Source organism: Mandrillus leucophaeus, unplaced genomic scaffold (genome assembly GCF_000951045.1).
Source record: "Mandrillus leucophaeus isolate KB7577 unplaced genomic scaffold, Mleu.le_1.0 Scaffold23, whole genome shotgun sequence".
NCBI lineage: Eukaryota > Metazoa > Chordata > Mammalia > Primates > Cercopithecidae > Mandrillus > Mandrillus leucophaeus.
In genome coordinates this window covers 3,774,725-3,792,721 of record NW_012102365.1, presented here as the reverse complement: position 1 = coordinate 3,792,721, position 17,997 = coordinate 3,774,725, and the positions used below count along the sequence as shown (strand labels likewise).

Genomic DNA, 17,997 nt, shown 5'->3' with positions numbered 1-17,997 from the left:
GGATCTTGCTTTGTTGCCCAGGCTGGACTGCAGTGGCACAATCATAGCTCACTGTCACCTCAAGTTCCTGGGCTCAAGCCATCCTTCCACCTCAGCCTCCCAAGCAGCTGGGACTACATGTGCATGCCACCATGCTCAGCTAATTTTTTAATTTTTTTGTAAAGACAGGGTCTTGCCATATTGTTTGGGCTAGTCTCAAACTCCTGGACTCCAGTGGTCCTCCTGCTTTGCCTCCCAAAGTGTTAGGATTACAGGCATGAGTCACTGCACCCAGCTGAAAATTTATAATACTGAGTTGATAAACTTTCCCTATACCACCCACTCAATAATTCTAGTTCCGGCTCACACCTGTAATCCCAGCATTTAGGGAGGCTGAGGCAGGTGGATCACTTGAGGTCAGGAGTTCGAGATCAGCCTGGCCATCATGGTGAAACCCCGTCTCTACTAAAAATACAAAAATTAGCCTAGTATGTTGGCACACCCCTGTAATCCCAGCCACTCAGGAGGCTGAGGCAAGAGAATCGCTTGAACCCAGGAGGCAGAGGTTGCAGTGAGCCAAGATCGTGTCACTGCACTCCAGCCTGGGCAACAGAGCAAGACTCTGTTTCAAAAGAAAAAAAAAAATTCTAGTTCCTGAGGGTCGAAAAATGTCCACCAAATGAATGCAAAGCAAGTCTGACGCCTCTTCTAAATAGTCATAATTATAGAAAATGTTTATTGACCACATACCAAATGCCTAGCTCTGTGCTGAAGTCCCTCGCATCAGGCCTCGTGAACTCCTCCAAACCACTCTATAAGGGTGTCTCGCTGCTTTCACAGATGAGAAAGCTGGGCTCAGAGAGGGTGTATATGGACTGCTCAAGCTCACTCTCTTAGTAAATGGCACAGCGGGGATGTCATTCCAGGTCAGTCTGGATCCAATGTCTAGGCTCTCAATGGCTGCCACCCCACGGAGAGGCTTCAGAGATTTGCAGACAGCAATCTACCCTCTACCCCGTCCCCGTTCCTCGTTTCTCTACCTAGACACCCCCAGCACTCGCCTCCATTCCGCCATGTCATGGACAGCAGCAGCAGACGGAAACATGGAGCGATTTTGCAGTCAGAGAGGCCGGCATTTGAATCTCGACTCCACCTCTCTCTTGCTGTGAGAGGCACTCGCTCCCTCTAAGCCTTCTTGTCCCCATTTGCAAATGAGAACAGAAAGCCCCCATTGCAGGGCTGTGGTGCAGCTTGCATACTTCAACGTCAGTGTGGCCTCTGGCTCCAGAAGCCTCCGGCATGTGGCAGAAGCTTAAGAAGAGGCTCTTCGGTGTTCTCAGTGACTCCTATGGACCCACCCCAGTGCGTCTGTAAGTCACACACACTCCCCAGGCAATGAACCCAAGACCCAGGAAGAAGCAGGCTCCCGGCAAGACCAGGAGATGCAGCAGGAACAGCAACCAGGGCTGCTGCTTGTTCTCTCTGCTCAGCCTCACCAGAAGTCGTCTGGCCCAGCCTCCTTCTGCTGCCTCCTTCTTTTTTTTTTTTGAAATGGGGTCTTGCTATGTTGTCCAGTCTGATCAACACCTTAGCCTCTTGAGTAGCTGAGATTACAGGCATGCACCACCATGCATAGCTCCCTGCCTTCTTGTTAGGTCCAACAACACTCCATTTCAGAAAGAGGACAGCTGAGGCCAAGGTTTTAACAGCCCCATCCAAGGTCACATGGCTCTCTTTTCATTGCCCTGAGCCACCCTCTCTAGTCTCCCCACATTGAGCCCCTCCCCATCCAATCCACCCCCACCCCCAGCCCCGCCAAATTCATTCTCTTGAACACCATTCTGCACAGATCGCTCCAAAATCCCCCTCCCCATGGCCCGTGACCCGAAGCTCCCTCATTTCCCAGCACGCCATCCTTACCAGCGGTCCCTTGAGGACTTGTCCAGTCTCAGCTCCCACATCCAGACTAGAACCTCAGCATGGCCTCTGGCCCCTCACACAGTCATGCTGGGCCTGCCTCCAGGCCTCTCCTCAGCCCCATGAGAACACCTGCCTCCAATTACCTGGGGCTGCTCTACCAGGTGCACCTCCTCAGGAATCATGGGTGGCTCCTGAGCCCAGCCAAGCTCAGCACCCAGCAGGTGCTTTTGACACTATGGTAAGGAGGACACCTGCTTATGATGCTTTTCCTGCTTTTGTCCCTGCAGCCTCTCCATCCTCACAGCCACCCTGGTCCCCAGCACTCTCGTCTCAGCCCCGGTGAATCATTGCTCCTGTGGTTCCCTCTGGGATGCTCCGCCCGCACCTCTCCAGGGAGCCAACTGCTGCTCCCCCTCCGTGATGCACAGGCATCCCCTCCTCTGGCTGGGTCTGGGGACTCCCTGGACTCCCATAGTTCCAGGGAGCTGCACTTGTCTGTGGAGTTGCAACTAATCGGGGCTGGTACGGGGCATGGCTGTGTTAGGAGCCAGGGGGCATACGGAGGTTTAAGTTGTGGGTCTGGGCAGCGAGAGCTGAGGCTGGACAGGCCTGGCACGGGTCAGCATCAGCAAATGCTTTACTGACTGAGTATATGTGCAGGTAATGCAGGACATGGGAAAGAGCCCAAGGTGGAAAACGTAGACGACTAGGCCTCAACAGCCCACCTGCAGCCGCCGCAGGAGTGCCAGGAAACCACAGTGCAGGGCATACCAGGTGCTATGCTCGGCCTTTCCATGCTCAATCTCTGAGTCCTCCCAATAACCTGTCATATCACCCCAATTTGCTTTTTTTTTTTTTTTTTTGAGACGGGGTCTTGCTCTGTCACCCAGGCTGGAGTGCAGTGGCACCATCTCGGCTCACTGCAATCTCCACCTCCCGAGTTCATGCGATTCTCCTGCCTCAGCCTCCCGAGTAGCTGGGACTATAGGCACCCGCTACCATGCCCGGCTAATTTTTTGTGTTTTTACTAGAGACGGGGTTTCACCGTGTTAGCCAGGACGGTCTCGATCTCCTGACCTCGTGATCCGCCTGCTTCGGCCTCCCAAAGTGCTGGGATTACAGGCCTTAGCCACTGCGCCCAGCCTTCACCCCAATTTTTCAAATGATAAAATGAGCCGGGCACAGCGGCTCACGCCTATATCCCAGCACTTTGGGAGCCCATGGTTGGCGGATCACTTGAGGTCAGGAGTTCGAGACCAGCCTGGCCAACATGGTGAAATCTCCCATCTCTACTAAAAACACAAAAACTAGCTGGGCGTGGTGGCGAGTGCCTGTAATCCTAGCTACTGGGGAGACTGAGGCACAAGAATTCCTTGAACCCTGGAGGCAGAGGTTGCAGTGAGCCGAGATCGTACCACTGCACTCCAGCCTGGGCAACAGAGTGAGACTCCATCCAAAAAAAAAAAAATGAGGCTCAGGGAAGTTAAGCTGGTTTTGCCCAAAGCCACACCTCTGGGACACGGATAGAGACCGTGCGCTCCCTGACCTCTAGCCACAACCTTCACCACTGCACTGTGTCATCTCACTGGAATCTCTCCTGGCCCAGAGGCCCTGGGTCCAGACCCCAAGAGAGGGGAGGGAGACAAGAAGCCAGGGGGCTTCCAAAACCAGGACAGGGATTCAGTACTACAAATTCTGCCTAGAAGACACTTCAGCATTTTCCCCAGCAGCTTCTGGAACCTCAGCAGGAGACCGAAGAGACAAGCAGAACCCTTCATTCACCTGTCCCGACCCTGCCACCGTCCACCCGCCTGGCCCGACTCCCCTCCCTGCTGGGTGCTGCAGTCACCTTAGACAGGAGGGAAAACGCGGTGCTTTGCCAACATCATCTCTTCCAATCCTGAGAACAAAGGTACCTATGAGGTAGTACTTATTACCCACATCTTCCCGACGAAGACAGAGGTGCAGTGAGGCGACCTGGCTTGCTAAAGCTCTTAGTAAGTAGCAGAGCCAGCATTTGATACAAAGAGAAAAATCAGAAGAGACATGGGCTGAGGTGAGATCAAGGGGCAGAGAAGCAGACAGGCTGAAGGCGTCTCGTGGAGGTTGGCTGGGGCTGGCAGGAGGCAGGGGGTGCTGTGAGTGTACAAACCTGTGGAAACCTGGCTCAGGGCGCAGAGAAGGCAGGGAGACAGAGAAGGCTGTGGAACAGACAGCCAAGTGGGAAAGCACTGACTCCTTGCCCAGGTTCTGGGTCGGGCCACCCAGGATCTGGGCCAGGCAGGAGGAAGAGGGGGTCACCTGCCACAGGTGAGGGGCCTGCTAAGCCCATCACACCTCACCTACCCAGTGGGCTGCCCAGGGGAAGTCTCTGAGATGCCAGCCCGGCAGAGGACGCTGACTCTGCCCAGAAGGAGGAGTTGTCCGGTGTCTGCTCTGAGGACCAGGGCACCCCCATGGCCAGCATGAGTCATCATGTTGACCAATCCCACAAGCAGGAGGAGCGGGTGATGCTCTGCCTTGGGTCCACCTGTCCCCAGAAGTCCTGCTCACGCTTCACAGAAGCCTCATTCCCTCAAGCCACAGGCTGTTTGCTAAAAACGCAATTCCCAGAGGCCCCTCTCAGGCCCCCAGGAGGACGCAGCTTCTCAGGTGGCTCCTTGGAGGGGAGAGAGGACAGAGCGTGGGGCCCGCAGGACGGAGGGTGCTTCTGATCTGGAATTCTGAGACTCCTGGTTCCTACATTCAGGCCCTCATCAGCGTCCTGCTTCCCAGCCACAGCTCCTCCCTCAGCTTTTGACTCAGTTTCCCCTCCTCATCCTTTAGCTCTGCAGAGGCTTCTCTGATCTCTCTGTCCAGCTGAGACCCTCCCCTGCCCCCAACATGGGCTCTCAAATCCCCCATATATTTTCATAGATAGCCCCTACCACAGCTACAAACTTCAGTTTATTGGATGGCTGGGTGACCAATGTCTGTTTCTCCTGCCAGACCCTGAGCTCCGGAAGGTCTGGAGCACGGTGGGTTTTTTTCTCGGCATTTAGCACAGAGCGTGTAGAGTGTTGTAGAATGAGTTAATTCTCTTCGGTCCTTCACACAGAGCCCCTCCCTGTTCTCAAAGAGCTTAGGGTCTAAAAGGCTCAGATATCACACATTATGCCACTTAATCCTCACCCCCACCCTGGAGGCGCTGTCGGTGTTCCCACTTTAATGAGAAGAGCTTCAGACAGCTCATCACTAGCCCGAGTACGCAGCAAGTAAGCGGCTTTGACCTGATATGTCTGTTCCAGAGCCACAGCTCTGCCCACTACACCACCCTGCTTTCCTTCCCCAAGGGTCTCTGAATCTTCCCTTGCTCACTGTCCCCCGCCCCCACCCCCCACACGCTGCTTAAGCTCAGGACTGACAGGCAGAATTCGCTCACTCAACCACTCCTTCACTCAGCCCAGCAGCCGGCTGTCTTCTAAACAGAAGCCGGCTGTCTTCTAAACAGGGCCTGCCATAACGAGATGGAGCACAGCTCGAGGAGCCCTTCAGGGGAGCAGGGGCCTTTCTCCCACCCGGGTTGCCCTCTCTGAGGCTTTTCCAGCAGAAGCGAAGACCCAGGCAGCTACCCTGCCCTCAGACTCTCGTTCACTGTTCACTGGGGAAGGACTAAGCACCAGCCCTTATCATCCCCCCTCCCCAAAGGACAGCAGCCTAAAATATACAGGCTGAAAAATACAGAGGAGCACAGTCCCCAGGTCTCTGCACTCTGAGGACTCCAGGACAAGAGAAGGGACAAAGTTAGGCACGATGGCTCTGCCTGTAATCCCAGCACTTTGGGAGGCCAAGGCAGGAGGATCGCTTGAGCTCAGAAGTTTGACACCAGCCTAGGCAACATGGCAGAACCCCGTCTCTATAAAAAATACAAAAGTTAGCATGGCGTGTGCCTGTAGTCCCAGCTACCCACGAGCCTGAGGCGGGAGGATCGCATTAAGCCCAGGAAGTCGAGGCTGCAGTGAGCTGTGACTGCGACGCTCCAGCCTGGGCAACAGAGAGAAATCTTGTCTCAAAAATAAAAGAGGGACAGAATTCTGCCCCCCTCCTCCCAGACAATGCTTTGACTGTCCTCTACCCCAGGCAACTCTGGAGAAAAGTTTTGGACTTAAGTCACAGACTAGGGTTCTAGCTCTGGGCCTGGTGCCAACAGTGGTACCCTCTGAGAATAAGTCACCTTGCCTCTCTCTGAGCCGCAGATTCCTCATTTTATCTGCAGGATGCGGGTGCTGATGATCATTCTAAAGCCTGTCCCATAGGATTGAAGGTGAGGATTCAATCATTCAGACCCAGAGATAGAGTTTTCACATACATGGTTGACCAGCAAAATGTCTTGGCAACGTGGGGACGCCTAGGGGCCTGCTAAGCTGCCTGCGTACACTTGGCAATGTGATTCCGGGAAGGCTGTAAGGGAATGCCCCTAGTAGGCCGAGCCCAGAGCCTCCCTTCAGTGGACCTTCAGCAGTGGGAGCCCCCGCCCCTTGCTCAATGGTAGTGGGGAAGCTGTGCTCAGTCAGCCCACCAGCCAGGGGCCCTGAGGAAAAGGTTGGAAATGAGACCGAACACACTGACGCTCAACTTTTCCCAGACTTGGGCACCTGGAGCTCCTCTAGACAGGGCAGGTGCCAGGAACTGGAGCTCTCAGAATCACAGCTACTCTCAGGCCCACCTTAGGACAAGCGTCTCCCTCAAGATTCCTTCTTTAGTTGGATTCTCCAGGATCTAGAATCCTCGCTATACAGACAGCGTCCATTCACTGGGTCCAGGCGCCAGGCCAGTGCGTTATGTGCTCTCTCACTGACACCTCACAACAACCCTGTGGAAGAAGATTGATCATTACTTCATTCTACAGATGAAGAAACTGCGGCTCGAAGAGGCGAAGTGATTCGCCCAAGTCACAGAGCCAGTTCGTGGCAGAGCAGGGATTCATACCCAGGCCGGCCTGCCTCTCAGCCTAGGAAGTGGGGAGAATCACTGACAAAGACACAAAGCAAAGATCAGTTCCGCCTGTGCTCGGGGGGAATTCTCTCCCTGCTGCTTGTGATGAGTCATGGAAAGCACAGGAAATTCTTGTACCCGCCACCCTTGCTGCAGGAGCAAAGATCCCCCAGAGACCATCAATGCCGAAGCCCACTGACATCCACACACCTCATCCCACGCTCCAACACACCGTGTTCTGCCCTGCAGACACCCCATACCCTGGAATTCATACTTTCCAATTGAGGAGATTGGGTCTCTATTCTTCGGACAGGGAAACTGAGGCGGATGGGAGGCGGGGCAGGAAGAATGGTGCCTGGACATCCATGACTGGGCTGAGACTACAGTTCATCTCTCCAACCTCTGAGTCCGCGATCTGACCTATGCCCTGCACGGTGGCATCACAGCCCAGAGAGGTTTAGGGCCATGTCCTCGGTCCAGCATGGAGGACCCATTTTCAACTAACAGTAAGTACCAGGGCATCTTTGTTGTTTTAAGGATGGAAGTTTTCCTCTCAACCCTTATTGGCCACGTCTGAGCTTATGGGCTGTATCAGGAGGGCTACTTCTGGGGCAAGCTGACGTCTTAGGCGCTCTGAGAAGGTCCCCGCACTCTCCATAAACTCCAAGAAGAGCACCTCACTTCCTGGGATGAAAACCCAAAATCCACTCCAGCCCAGACAAACCTCTGCTGCCTTTGGCAGAAGAAAAGACTGTTAGAGGAGGCAAAGAGAAAATGGGAGGCGGCATTTGTGAGGATGGCGTGAGGCTTCTCTGAATCCTATTCAGAATTCCTGACCAGATGGCCACTGGGGAAGGGAACAGAGAACCGGTTGGCGACCCACAGCTGTCGCCCATGGTATCCAGGAATCACTGACAAAGGCACACACAGCTGCACAAACACAGGTGCGGCCACTCTGGACGCTCTGCTGCCCTCGGGGTTTCAGGGGCTTGACAAGAACAACAGTCACATTGTTACATTCAGACAGAATCACAAACTGACCGTTAGGGACAAGCACACACCAACAGATGAGCACCAAATATGACTCCGTAAGGGCCCCACGGCGAGGTGCTGACACCCAGCACCCTCCTGTCTGCCCTGCCCGCACGGTGCCCTCACACTGGTCTCCCCAAAGGCCCGCGGCACCTCAGAGCAGCTCTGCCCACCCCATGGGCATGTTTCCGACGTCCAAACATACAGTTGTACTGTCACAACCATCTACTCACAAACTGTGACAGATACACAAACTGACGCCAAACTGTCCCACAAAGAAACAAGGGGATGCCAACAGATGATCAAATATAATTTACTCAACCGCGGTGCAACCCCCTCCACCATACACACACACACGCGCGCGCGCGCACACACACACACACACACGATGACACACATTCCTGTGTCCCCCTCGATGTAAGTGGCCTCACCTCTCGCTGGGCCCCAGGTGCCCCTGCTGGAAGTGCGGAGGCGCAGGGAGTCCAGGGTCCGGGCTTGGGGTCCCAAGTTCGTGATCCCCACCCTCCCCCCCGGACCCCATCCCTGCGGTGCCGGCCCGCAGCGGACTCACCGTACGATGCCGAACATGACGAGCACGTTGCCCAGCAGCCCCACGGCGCACACGGCCGAGTAGAGCGCAGTGATGGCGATTGCCAGGGCGAGGGACGAGGCGCTCCGCGCACCCGGCGGCCCCGACGCATTGGCGCCAGCGTTGGGGAAGGCGCTAGGGTAGGCGTCCGAGGCGTTGGCGAAGAGCGGGGGCTGCAGCACGGCGCCGGCGGAGGGGGCCGGTTCCATGGTTGCCGGCCGGCTCCGCCGCGTCCCTCTCCACAGTGCGCCCTGGGCGCGGGGATCCGACACCAAGGGAGCCGGAAGGTAGAGGCCGCGGCCCCGACGCCGCCGGCTGCCGCGTCCCGGTCGCCCCGCTGTCTCTGCGCCTCCTCCGCCTGCCTCGCACCCGCACCGGCCCAGCCCCCGACGTCCGCCCGCTCTCCTCGCCCGGAGCGCTGTGAGCCAGGAGCAGCCGCAGGCTCCTCGGACGCGCCCGCCGCGCTCACCACGTGGCCCGGAGGCGGCCGCCAGTCTGCGCCCGCGACTGGGGGCGGGCGCTGCACCACTGGCTCGGAGCTGGGCAGGGGAGGCCTCCCGCCCCCTCCCTAGGGATGCTCCGCCGGCTCAAGTGCGCCCCCGTCCCAGCCTGGACTCCCCTCCCACCCCCTTGCTACTTTGGTGTCAGAGGGACCTGGGTGTGGATCCCGCCTCCCGCCCCTGCACTAACCGGCGGAGTGACCTTGTGTAAGTCATTTAACCTCCCTCAGCTTCATTCTCTTTGTGAGATGAGGAAAATCGTACCACCTCCCTCAGAGGGTGGTTGGGGAGACTGAATAAAATGATTCGAACAAAGAGCGTAGCGCAGTGCCCTGCGCACAGTTACATGCTCCGTAAATCACCCGTATTATCCGTGCCTTTCTTGCATCCCATTCATTCGCTCAACAAAAATTTTGAAGGTGCCTAATAGAAGAGCCAAGTGTTTGGGGGGACCCTCTAGTACACAAAACCAGATGCAGCCTCTGCTTCCTGGGGCTTACAGCCCAGTGCAGGAGAGAGAGAGAGAGCAATCCTAAAATGCCATTAAGATATAGGTACGAATTGAGAAAGTGGCAGGGTGTGCAAAACGCCCGGGTCAGGACAGCTTCCCTGGGGAAACGACACTTGAGGTGAGGGGTGAAGTTTGGTGAGGAACTAAAGGAAGAAACAAGGGAAGAGGATTCCGGATAAAGGAAGCAGAGGGACTGAAAGGAAACCAGGAAGAGGAGAAGGCAGGAAGTGAGGGGGCGATGAGGTGGTGGGCAGGTTCTTGAAGACGACCTTAAGGAGCGCTCTGGCTGCAGTGCGAGCCGATAGAAGTGGGGCACTTGGCTAAGTTATCCTTGCCACACCCCTTCCAAGACCTAACCATTCCAGATTAGAGCCATCCTTCTCCTTGGGGTGCCCAGCCTTTCCAGAATATTTTCTCTACCAAGCATTACTCTGTTCCAGGCACTGTGATAAGCACTTTATCCATGCGCCAACACTTTGGAGTAGCTTCTGTTATTATTGTCCCCATGTTACAGATGAGAAGACTGAGACTCAGCACCAGATTATCCCACCTATCCGAACTGGTCTCCCTCCTTAAAGGGACTGATTGACCCCCGCATCCAGGAGAGGGCTGGGGTCACAGCAGGTGCTCAAGAAATGCTTTTTGGATGATAAAGATCCCAAAGGGAACTGAAGTGGAACAATATTAGGGGTTCTGAGCTCTAGGCTCTGGGGCAATGCTCTTGGCTCTGTGTGTGGCTGGACAAAGACCCCTCCCTCACCTCACCCTCTAGCTTGAGTCATCCATCTATGTGCAAGGCTCCTATCCTTTCCCGGAAAAAAAGCCAGAATTCCCAAGCTCACCCTCTTCTCCATTTTCTCCACCCCACTTAGCTGCTGTCCAGGCACCTCTACCAACTACAGCAAGTCCCCCACCCCAGGGCTTTCCCACTCAACCACCTAAAGACTTATCAGAGATTTTTGCTGTGGTCACCTGCTGCCAAAACTCTCTCCCCTTCCCAAAGGGCCTGGTACTCACAGACGTTTCTAGTGCCAGCGGAGAGAAATTGGGACAGGAAGAAGGAGGGCTACTTTATTGGAATCCTGGTCCCCTCCCTAACCCTCCAAGCCAAGTTTTTTCCTGCCTCAGGACATTTGTACATTCTATTCCTTCCACTCGGAAGGCTGGACCAATTCCCCAGCCTAAGCGTTATTTATCCCTCAAGTTTCAGCGTAAATATCACTTCCTTTGTGAAACCTTCACTGATCTCCACGCCACCTCCAACTATCCCAGCTCTCCTTATTATGCGGTCTCTTCTTTACATATTAATAGTTTCCCATGTATTTATTTGTGTAATCATTGGATTTTTTGTGCATCACCTTCACATAAAAAAGTATTGTGTAAAACTAACCATTGAGTACTATGCTCAGTAACTGAGTTGACAGGATAATTCACACCCCAAACCTCAGCATCACAAAATATACCCAGGTGGCAAATCTGCACATGGACCCCCCTGGATCTACAAGAAAAATTGAAAAAGGCTGGGCACGGTGGCACACACTTGTAATCCAAACATTTTGGGAGGCTGAGGCAGGCAGATCACTTGAGCCTAGGAGTTCGAAACCAGCCTGGGCAACATGGAAAAAACCCTGTCTCTACCAAAAAAAAAGACTGTTAAGCATGGTAATGTGTGTCTCTAGTCCCAGCTACTTGGGAGGCTGAGGTGGGAGGATCATTTGAGCTGGGAAAATAGAGGCTGCAGTGAGTCGAGATCGTGCCTCTGCACTTCAGCCTAGATGACAGCAAGACCCTGTCTCAAAAAAAAAAAAGTTGAAACAAACATAAAAAGATCTTGTGCATTTCTGTGCCCTCCACCTTAGTGCAAGCACTGACACACAGATGCTCACTTGATGAGTGACTGAATAAAGAAGCTCAGTTCCAACTTTGGTTACTTCATTTTTTTTTTTTTAAAGAAGCTCACAATCAAGAAGTTGTGAAAGAGGGCTGGGTGCGGTGGCTCACGCCTGTAATCCCAGCACTTTGGGAGGCCGAGGTGGGCAGATCACCTGAGATCAGGAGTTTGAGACCAGCCTGAACAACATGGTGAAACCCGGTCTATACTAAAAATAAAAAAAAAAAAAAAGCTGGGCGTAATGGTAGGTTCCTGTAATCCCAGCTACTTGGGAGGCTGAGGCAGGAGAATCGCGAATCGCTTGAACCTGGGAGGCAGAAGTTGCAGTGAGCTGAGATGGCACCATTGCACTCCAGCCTGGGTGACAAGAGCGGAAGTCCATCTCAAAAAAAGAAAAAGAAAAAGAAAAAGAAGTTGTGAAAGATATGTAAATGACCAAGTACATGAGTGAAATCATTGCTAAGAAAACATACATGCCGACTGGGCTCCGTAGCTCACATCTGTAATTCCAGCACTTTGGGAGGCCGAGGAGGGCAAGTCACCTGAGGTCAGGAGTTCAAGACCAGTCTGGCTAACATAGCGAAACTCAGTTTCTACTAAAAATACAAAAAATTAGCCAGGCTTGGTGGCTCACGCCTGTAATCCCAGCTACTCAGGAAGCTGAGGCAGGAGAATTGCTTGAACCCGGGAGGCGGAGCTTGCAGTGAGCCGAGATCGTGCCTGTGCACTCCAGCCTGGGCGACAGAGTGAGACTCTGTCTCAAAAAAAAAGAAAGAAAGAAAGAAAAAAAAAATACATGCATGCCAAGTGCAAGTGAATTGGAAATTCAAAGGCTTCTAGGGAGATTCCACAATGACTTTCTAAAGTGAAAACTTGGAAATGATCTTTTTGGGGGGGTGGGGGACGGAGTCTCACGCTGTTGCCAGGCTGGAGTGTAGTGGCACGATCTTGGCTCACTGCAACCTCCGCCTGCAGGGTTCAGGCAATTCTCCTGCCTCAGCCTCCAGAGTAGCTGGGATTACAGGTGCGCAATACCACACCCAGCTAATTTTTGTATTTTTAGTAGAGACCGGTTTCACCATATTGGCCAGGATGGTCTCCATCTCTTGACCTCGTAATCCACCTGCCTCGGCCTCCCAAAGTGCTGGGATTTCAGGTGTGAGCCACCGCACCCAGCCTTTAATTTTTTTTTTTTTGGTAGAGATGGTGTCTCACTATGTCGCCCAGGCTGGTCTTGAACTCCTAGGCTCGAACTCCTGGGCTCAAGCCTCCCAAAGTGCTGGGATTACAGGCATGAGCCACTGCACCTGGCCTTCTAGTCTACTTATCTTTAAAAGACAGTCTCATTTCTGTGGTCACAAATTCATATAACAACGCTGTTGGCTTCCATTTATGGAGAGCATGTTCTATGGCAGGCAATGGGCCAAATGCTATGTGGATTATCTCATTTAATCTCCAAGCAGCCCCATAAGCATATAGAGTGATTATTATTCCATTTTTCAGAGGTTAATTTACCTACCCAAGCCAGAACTGAGATGCCAAGCCAGGTCTGTGTGACTCCAAACCTCAGTCTCCTGACTACTAGACTATGCTGTCTCCCAGAACAAAGACTAGAAAGTCATCCAGAAAAACATACTCCATCCGCCTTTGTTCAGCAGAGTTTCCCCACCACCCTGGTGTAGGGCAATGATTCACTTGGAGCTTGGGAGATTCTTTATTATTTTCTTTTTTTTTTTTTTTTTTTTTGGGAGTCTTGCTCTGTCGCCCAGGCTGGGGTGCAGTGGCTGGATCTCAGCTCACTGCAACCTCCGCCTCCCGGGTTCAAGCGCTTCTCCTGTCTCAGCCTCCTGAGTAGCTGGGATTACAGGCATGTGCCACCACTCCCGGCTAATTTTGTATTTTTAGTAGAGATGGGGTTTCTTCATGTTGGTCAGGCTGGTCTCGAACTCCCAACCTCAGGTGATCCGCCCGCCTTGGCCTCCCAAAGTGCTGGGATTACAGGCGTGAGCCGCCGCACCCGGCCACTTAGGAGATTTTTTAGTTCATCTCCACTGTTGGGGGGAACCAGGGTAGACACAGTCCTCCACACCTGGGTCACAGAAGAGTTTGAGCTGTGTTTGGAGCTTGTTCATATCCTGACCTCAAGGTGGAAGAAATGAAGAGGAAAACAATGGGAAATCCTGGGCTAACCCAGGGCATCAGAAGGCGTCAGCAGGAGAGAAACAGAAATCACTGAAGGAGTCAGAGCAGAAAGGAACTCCCTGGGGAAGCTATTAACAATTTAGTATGTGGGAATGTGGCTCCCACCTGCCAAAGAGACAGAGCTGCCTGATAGAAAATACAGCGGCTGCCTCCCAGTGAGCAGGCAGCTCCCCTGGGTTGCCTCTCAGTCTGGCTCCATCAGCAATCTCCAGGAGGGGGAGGATAGCAAAGATAACCATAAAATAATGCAAAGGACTTTTGCCTTTCCAAAGTACTTCCAGGCCAGGGGCAGTGGCTCACGCCTGTCATCCCAGCACTTTGGGAGGCTGAGGCAGGCGGATCACTTGAGGTCAAGAGTTCAAGACCAGCCTGGTCAACGTGGTGAAACCTCATATCTACTAAAAATACAAAAATTAGCCATGTTTGGTGGTGGGCACCTGTAATCCCAGGTACTCAGGAGGCTGAGGCAGGAGAATCGCTAGAACCCGGGAGGCGGAGGTTGCAGTGAGCCAAGATCGCACCATTGCACTCCAGCCTGGGCGACAGATCAAGACTCCACCTCAAAATAAAAATAAACAAACAAACAAACAAACAAAGCACTTCCAGATTGATGACTTCATCTTGACACCAGCCTGATACATGGGGAGGTTAGGCTTCATTATCTTCATTTGCTAGCTAGGAAGACAGACATCTAGAGAGCCTGGTGGGATCCCCAAGGATACACAGCAAACTGGCGAAAGAAATAGGATTGGCACCATCTATGTAGCTGCTCAAGCTAGAAACCTGAGAATCATTCTTGACTCCTCTCTGTCTCTTTCCAACACTTCTAAGCAATCACCAGGTCCTGTCCATCCTTCCTTTATAATCCCTGGATCCTGTCATTGTTCCTTATTCTTATTACCAATTTCCTCCTAGTCTGACACACCACCATTTCTTTTTTTTTTTTTTTCTTGAGATGGAGTCTCGTTCTGTTGCCCAGGCTGGAGTGCAGTGGTGTGATCTCAGCTCACTGCAACCTCTGCCTCCCGATTTCAAGCAATTCTCCTGCCTCAGCCTCCCGAGTACCTGGGACTACAAGGACACACCACCACGCCCTGCTAATTTTTGTATTTTTGGTAGACACAGGTTTCACTATGTTGGCCAGGCTGGTCTCGAACTCCTGACCCCGGGTGATCCACCCATCTTGGCCTCCCAAAGTGCTGGGATTATAGGCACCATTTATTGCTGCAACTACTGAAATAGCCTCTGAAATGACCTCCCTGCACCCAAGCTTGCTGCCTTCAAGCAGTAACATGGCTTCAGGCTGCTTCACACTTCCACCTCTCTCTACCTCACCAGACCCTTGTACCACCTTACATTTTTATGTTTACATGCTGGGTTCCAACCAAAATAAACTCCTTGAGGTTCTCCAAACAACTTGCTTCTCTCACCTCCAGTTTTATCTGAATGGTTAAGAAAAATGTTTGAGCATCAGACTGGTTGGATTTGAAATCCCAGCTCATCCACTTAACTAGTTGCATGACTTTGGGTGAGTTATGTAAGCTCCATAAGTTTCATAAACTGGGGACAACAAAAGTACCTACATTTTGGCACTTGGTGTGTATAGGCATTGTTCAGTAGGTGTTAGCTATTGCTGTGATGATGGTTGCTCTGTTTGGAATGCTCTACTGCACCCTCCCAGCCCTCTGTCATCTAACCCACTCCAACACCTCCATCACTTCTCAGCTGAGATGCTGCTTCCTTCCCTGTTCCCCAGATGAGTTTCCATCACACAGTGTCTGTACTCTTGGGGCACGTCTCTGTCCTGGAAGTACAGTCAAGTCCTGAGTCCCTTGAAGACCTCCCTATCCAGGCATTGCTGGGGAGGCCTAGGTCTGTCAGAAGGAGGAGGGAAAGAAGTTGAAGAGGGAGTGATACAGTTTGGCTGTGTCCCCACCCAAACCTCATCTTGAATTGTAGCTCCCATAATTTCCACATGTTGTGGGAGGGATCCAGTGGGAGATAATTGAACCATGGGGGCAGTTTCCCCCATACTGTTCCCGTGGTAGTGAATAAGTCTCACGAGAGCTGATGGTTTTATAAGGGGAAACCCCTTTTGCTTGACTCTCATTCTCTCTCTTGCCTGATGCCATGTAAGACGTGCCTTTCACCTTCCACCATGATTGTGACGCCTCCCCAGCCATGTGGAACTGTGAGTCCATTAAACCTCTTTTTCTTTATAATTTACCCAGTCTCAGATATGTCTTTTTTTTTTTTTTTTTTGAGACAGAGTCTCGCTCTGTCACCCAGGCTGGAGTGCACTGGTGTGATCTCGTCTCACTGCAAGCTCCGCCTCCCGGATTCACACCATTCTCCTGCCTCAGCCTCCTGAGTAGCTGGGAGTACAGGCGCCCACCACCATGCCTGACTAATTTTTTGTATTTTTAGTAGAGACAGGGTTTCACCGTGTTAGCCAAGATGGTCTCGATCTCCTAACCTTGTGATCCGCCTGCCTCGGCCTCTCAAAGTGCTGGGATTACAGGCATGAGTCACCGCGCCGGCCTTAGGTATGTCTTTATCAGCAGCATGAAAACGGACTAATACAGGGAGGGTGGTCCCAGGCAGGACAGAGAACTGGATTCTGTGAGAAGGGGAAGATAGAGGAGTTCTTTGAGTGAAGACGTTGGTGGGTGGTAAGAGCCTGAGAGAAGTTCTGCAGCAAGTTCAAGGTCAAGGCAAAAGAGAGGACTGTCTCCCCTCTCTTGAATGGACCCTGAGGCTTGAACAAAAGCCCTTCAGAGATTATTTTGATGAAACAAATGACAGAGACCTCTGCCCCATATTTCCTGGACCGCGAAAACCTCAAGGGAGCAGAAGGACTGGCCCCCTCTTCCCCAGTGACTGAGGATGGATTTTCCCACCACCCTGGAGGATGGGGCAGAGACAGAGTTCATTTGATTTTTTAAAAGTTTGTTTTTGCATCTGAGTGTCACAGAGGAAATGCCTACACCTGTTAGAGGAATCATCATGAGGCCTAGAATAGGCATCAACAAGACAGATGGAAATTATGCTTTTCAGAAGAAAGATGGTGACTTGGAGGAACTGAACGTGCAAAATCTCCCTCCATTTCCTTGTATATGGGATTGGCGCCCTGTCCAGACACTTAGCTGTCTGCCCAACAGCACTGTTCCCTCCTCATTCTCTGCAACTGTATCCCCCCACCCCATCAGGGGATAAGGGTTTTCCTTTGATTTGGGGAAAGGGAGCCCCTTCTCTGCCTCAAGGAATGAATTGGTCTAAATACATCATGGTAACCTGTGGTAAATTGCAAAGTGGTCACAATTCTTCATTCCTCTCTACGCCCTTTGCAATGTGACTTTGCAGCCCCTCCCATACAAGTGGTTGAGTCTATTTTCCCAGCCCTTGGACTCGAGCCAGCCTGTGACTTGCTTTGTCCAAAAGAATGGGATGGAAATGGGAGTGCCAGTTCAGAGCCTGCGCCCCAGGAGGCCTTGCATTCTTCCTCCCAGTCTCAGAACCCTACTGCTGCCATGGGAACAAGCCTGGGCTAGCTTGCTGGAGGATGAACCCAGTCAACCCAGCACCCCAGTTAGATAGAGCCTGAGGAAGCCTCGGTTAGCACCCCAGTTAGAGCCAGCCAACACCAAACACTTGAGTAAGTACGGCCATCCTAGACTAGCCAACCCCCAGCCGACCTAACAGCTGGCCACAGACACACGAGGAAGCCCAGACAAAATCAGCCAGGACCACCCAGTTACCCATAGACTTATAGCAACAATAAATGGGGGTTGTTTCCAGCCACTAGATTTTGGAGTGATGTGTTAAGTAGGAGCCATCATAAATATGCTTTCCACAGCACTGACTGGTCTAGGAGTGGATATGTGGCCAGTTAGGCATAAAGAGAAATCTACTAACAGATTTTTTTTCCAGGATAAAAATCAAAGCTCCATCAGGAGAAAACTGTTTGCCCCTCCTCCTTGGAAGGCTAATATGATGCCTGGAGCTGTAGCAGCCACCCTGCAATCATGAAGCAGTACGCATGAGGATGAAAAGCCAATACGGTGACATTGTGAGAACAGAAAGACAGAATAAGCCTGGCTCTTTGGTGATGTTGTTGAACTCCAGGTACACCACCTCTGGACTGCCTGCTTCGAGACCTTTTGTTTAGGCCGGGCGCAGTGACTCACACCTGAAATCCCAGCACTTTGGGAGGCTGAGACAGGTGGATCACCTGAGGTCAGGAGTTCAAGACCAACCTGACCAACATGGTGAACCCCCATCTCTACTAAAAATACAAAAATTTGGCCAGGCGTGGTGGCTCACACCTGTAATCCCAGCACTTTGGGAGGCCGAGGCAGGTGGATCACGAGGTCAGGAGATCGAGACCATCCTGGCTAAC

At 52.5% G+C, this 17,997-nt stretch overlaps 1 protein-coding gene across 1 annotated transcript in view; it reads right to left on the bottom strand.

Annotated features, from left to right (window-relative positions):
• OPRD1 (opioid receptor, delta 1) overlaps window positions 1-8,938 on the bottom strand; it is a 69,145-nt gene extending 60,207 nt beyond the window's left edge. The window contains exon 1 of the mRNA XM_011981764.1: window positions 8,477-8,938. Within this exon, the coding sequence (XP_011837154.1) occupies window positions 8,477-8,703 (227 nt within the window). The 5' untranslated portion in view covers window positions 8,704-8,938. The remainder of the gene's footprint in view (window positions 1-8,476) is intronic.
• Window positions 8,939-17,997: the final 9,059 nt, after the last annotated feature.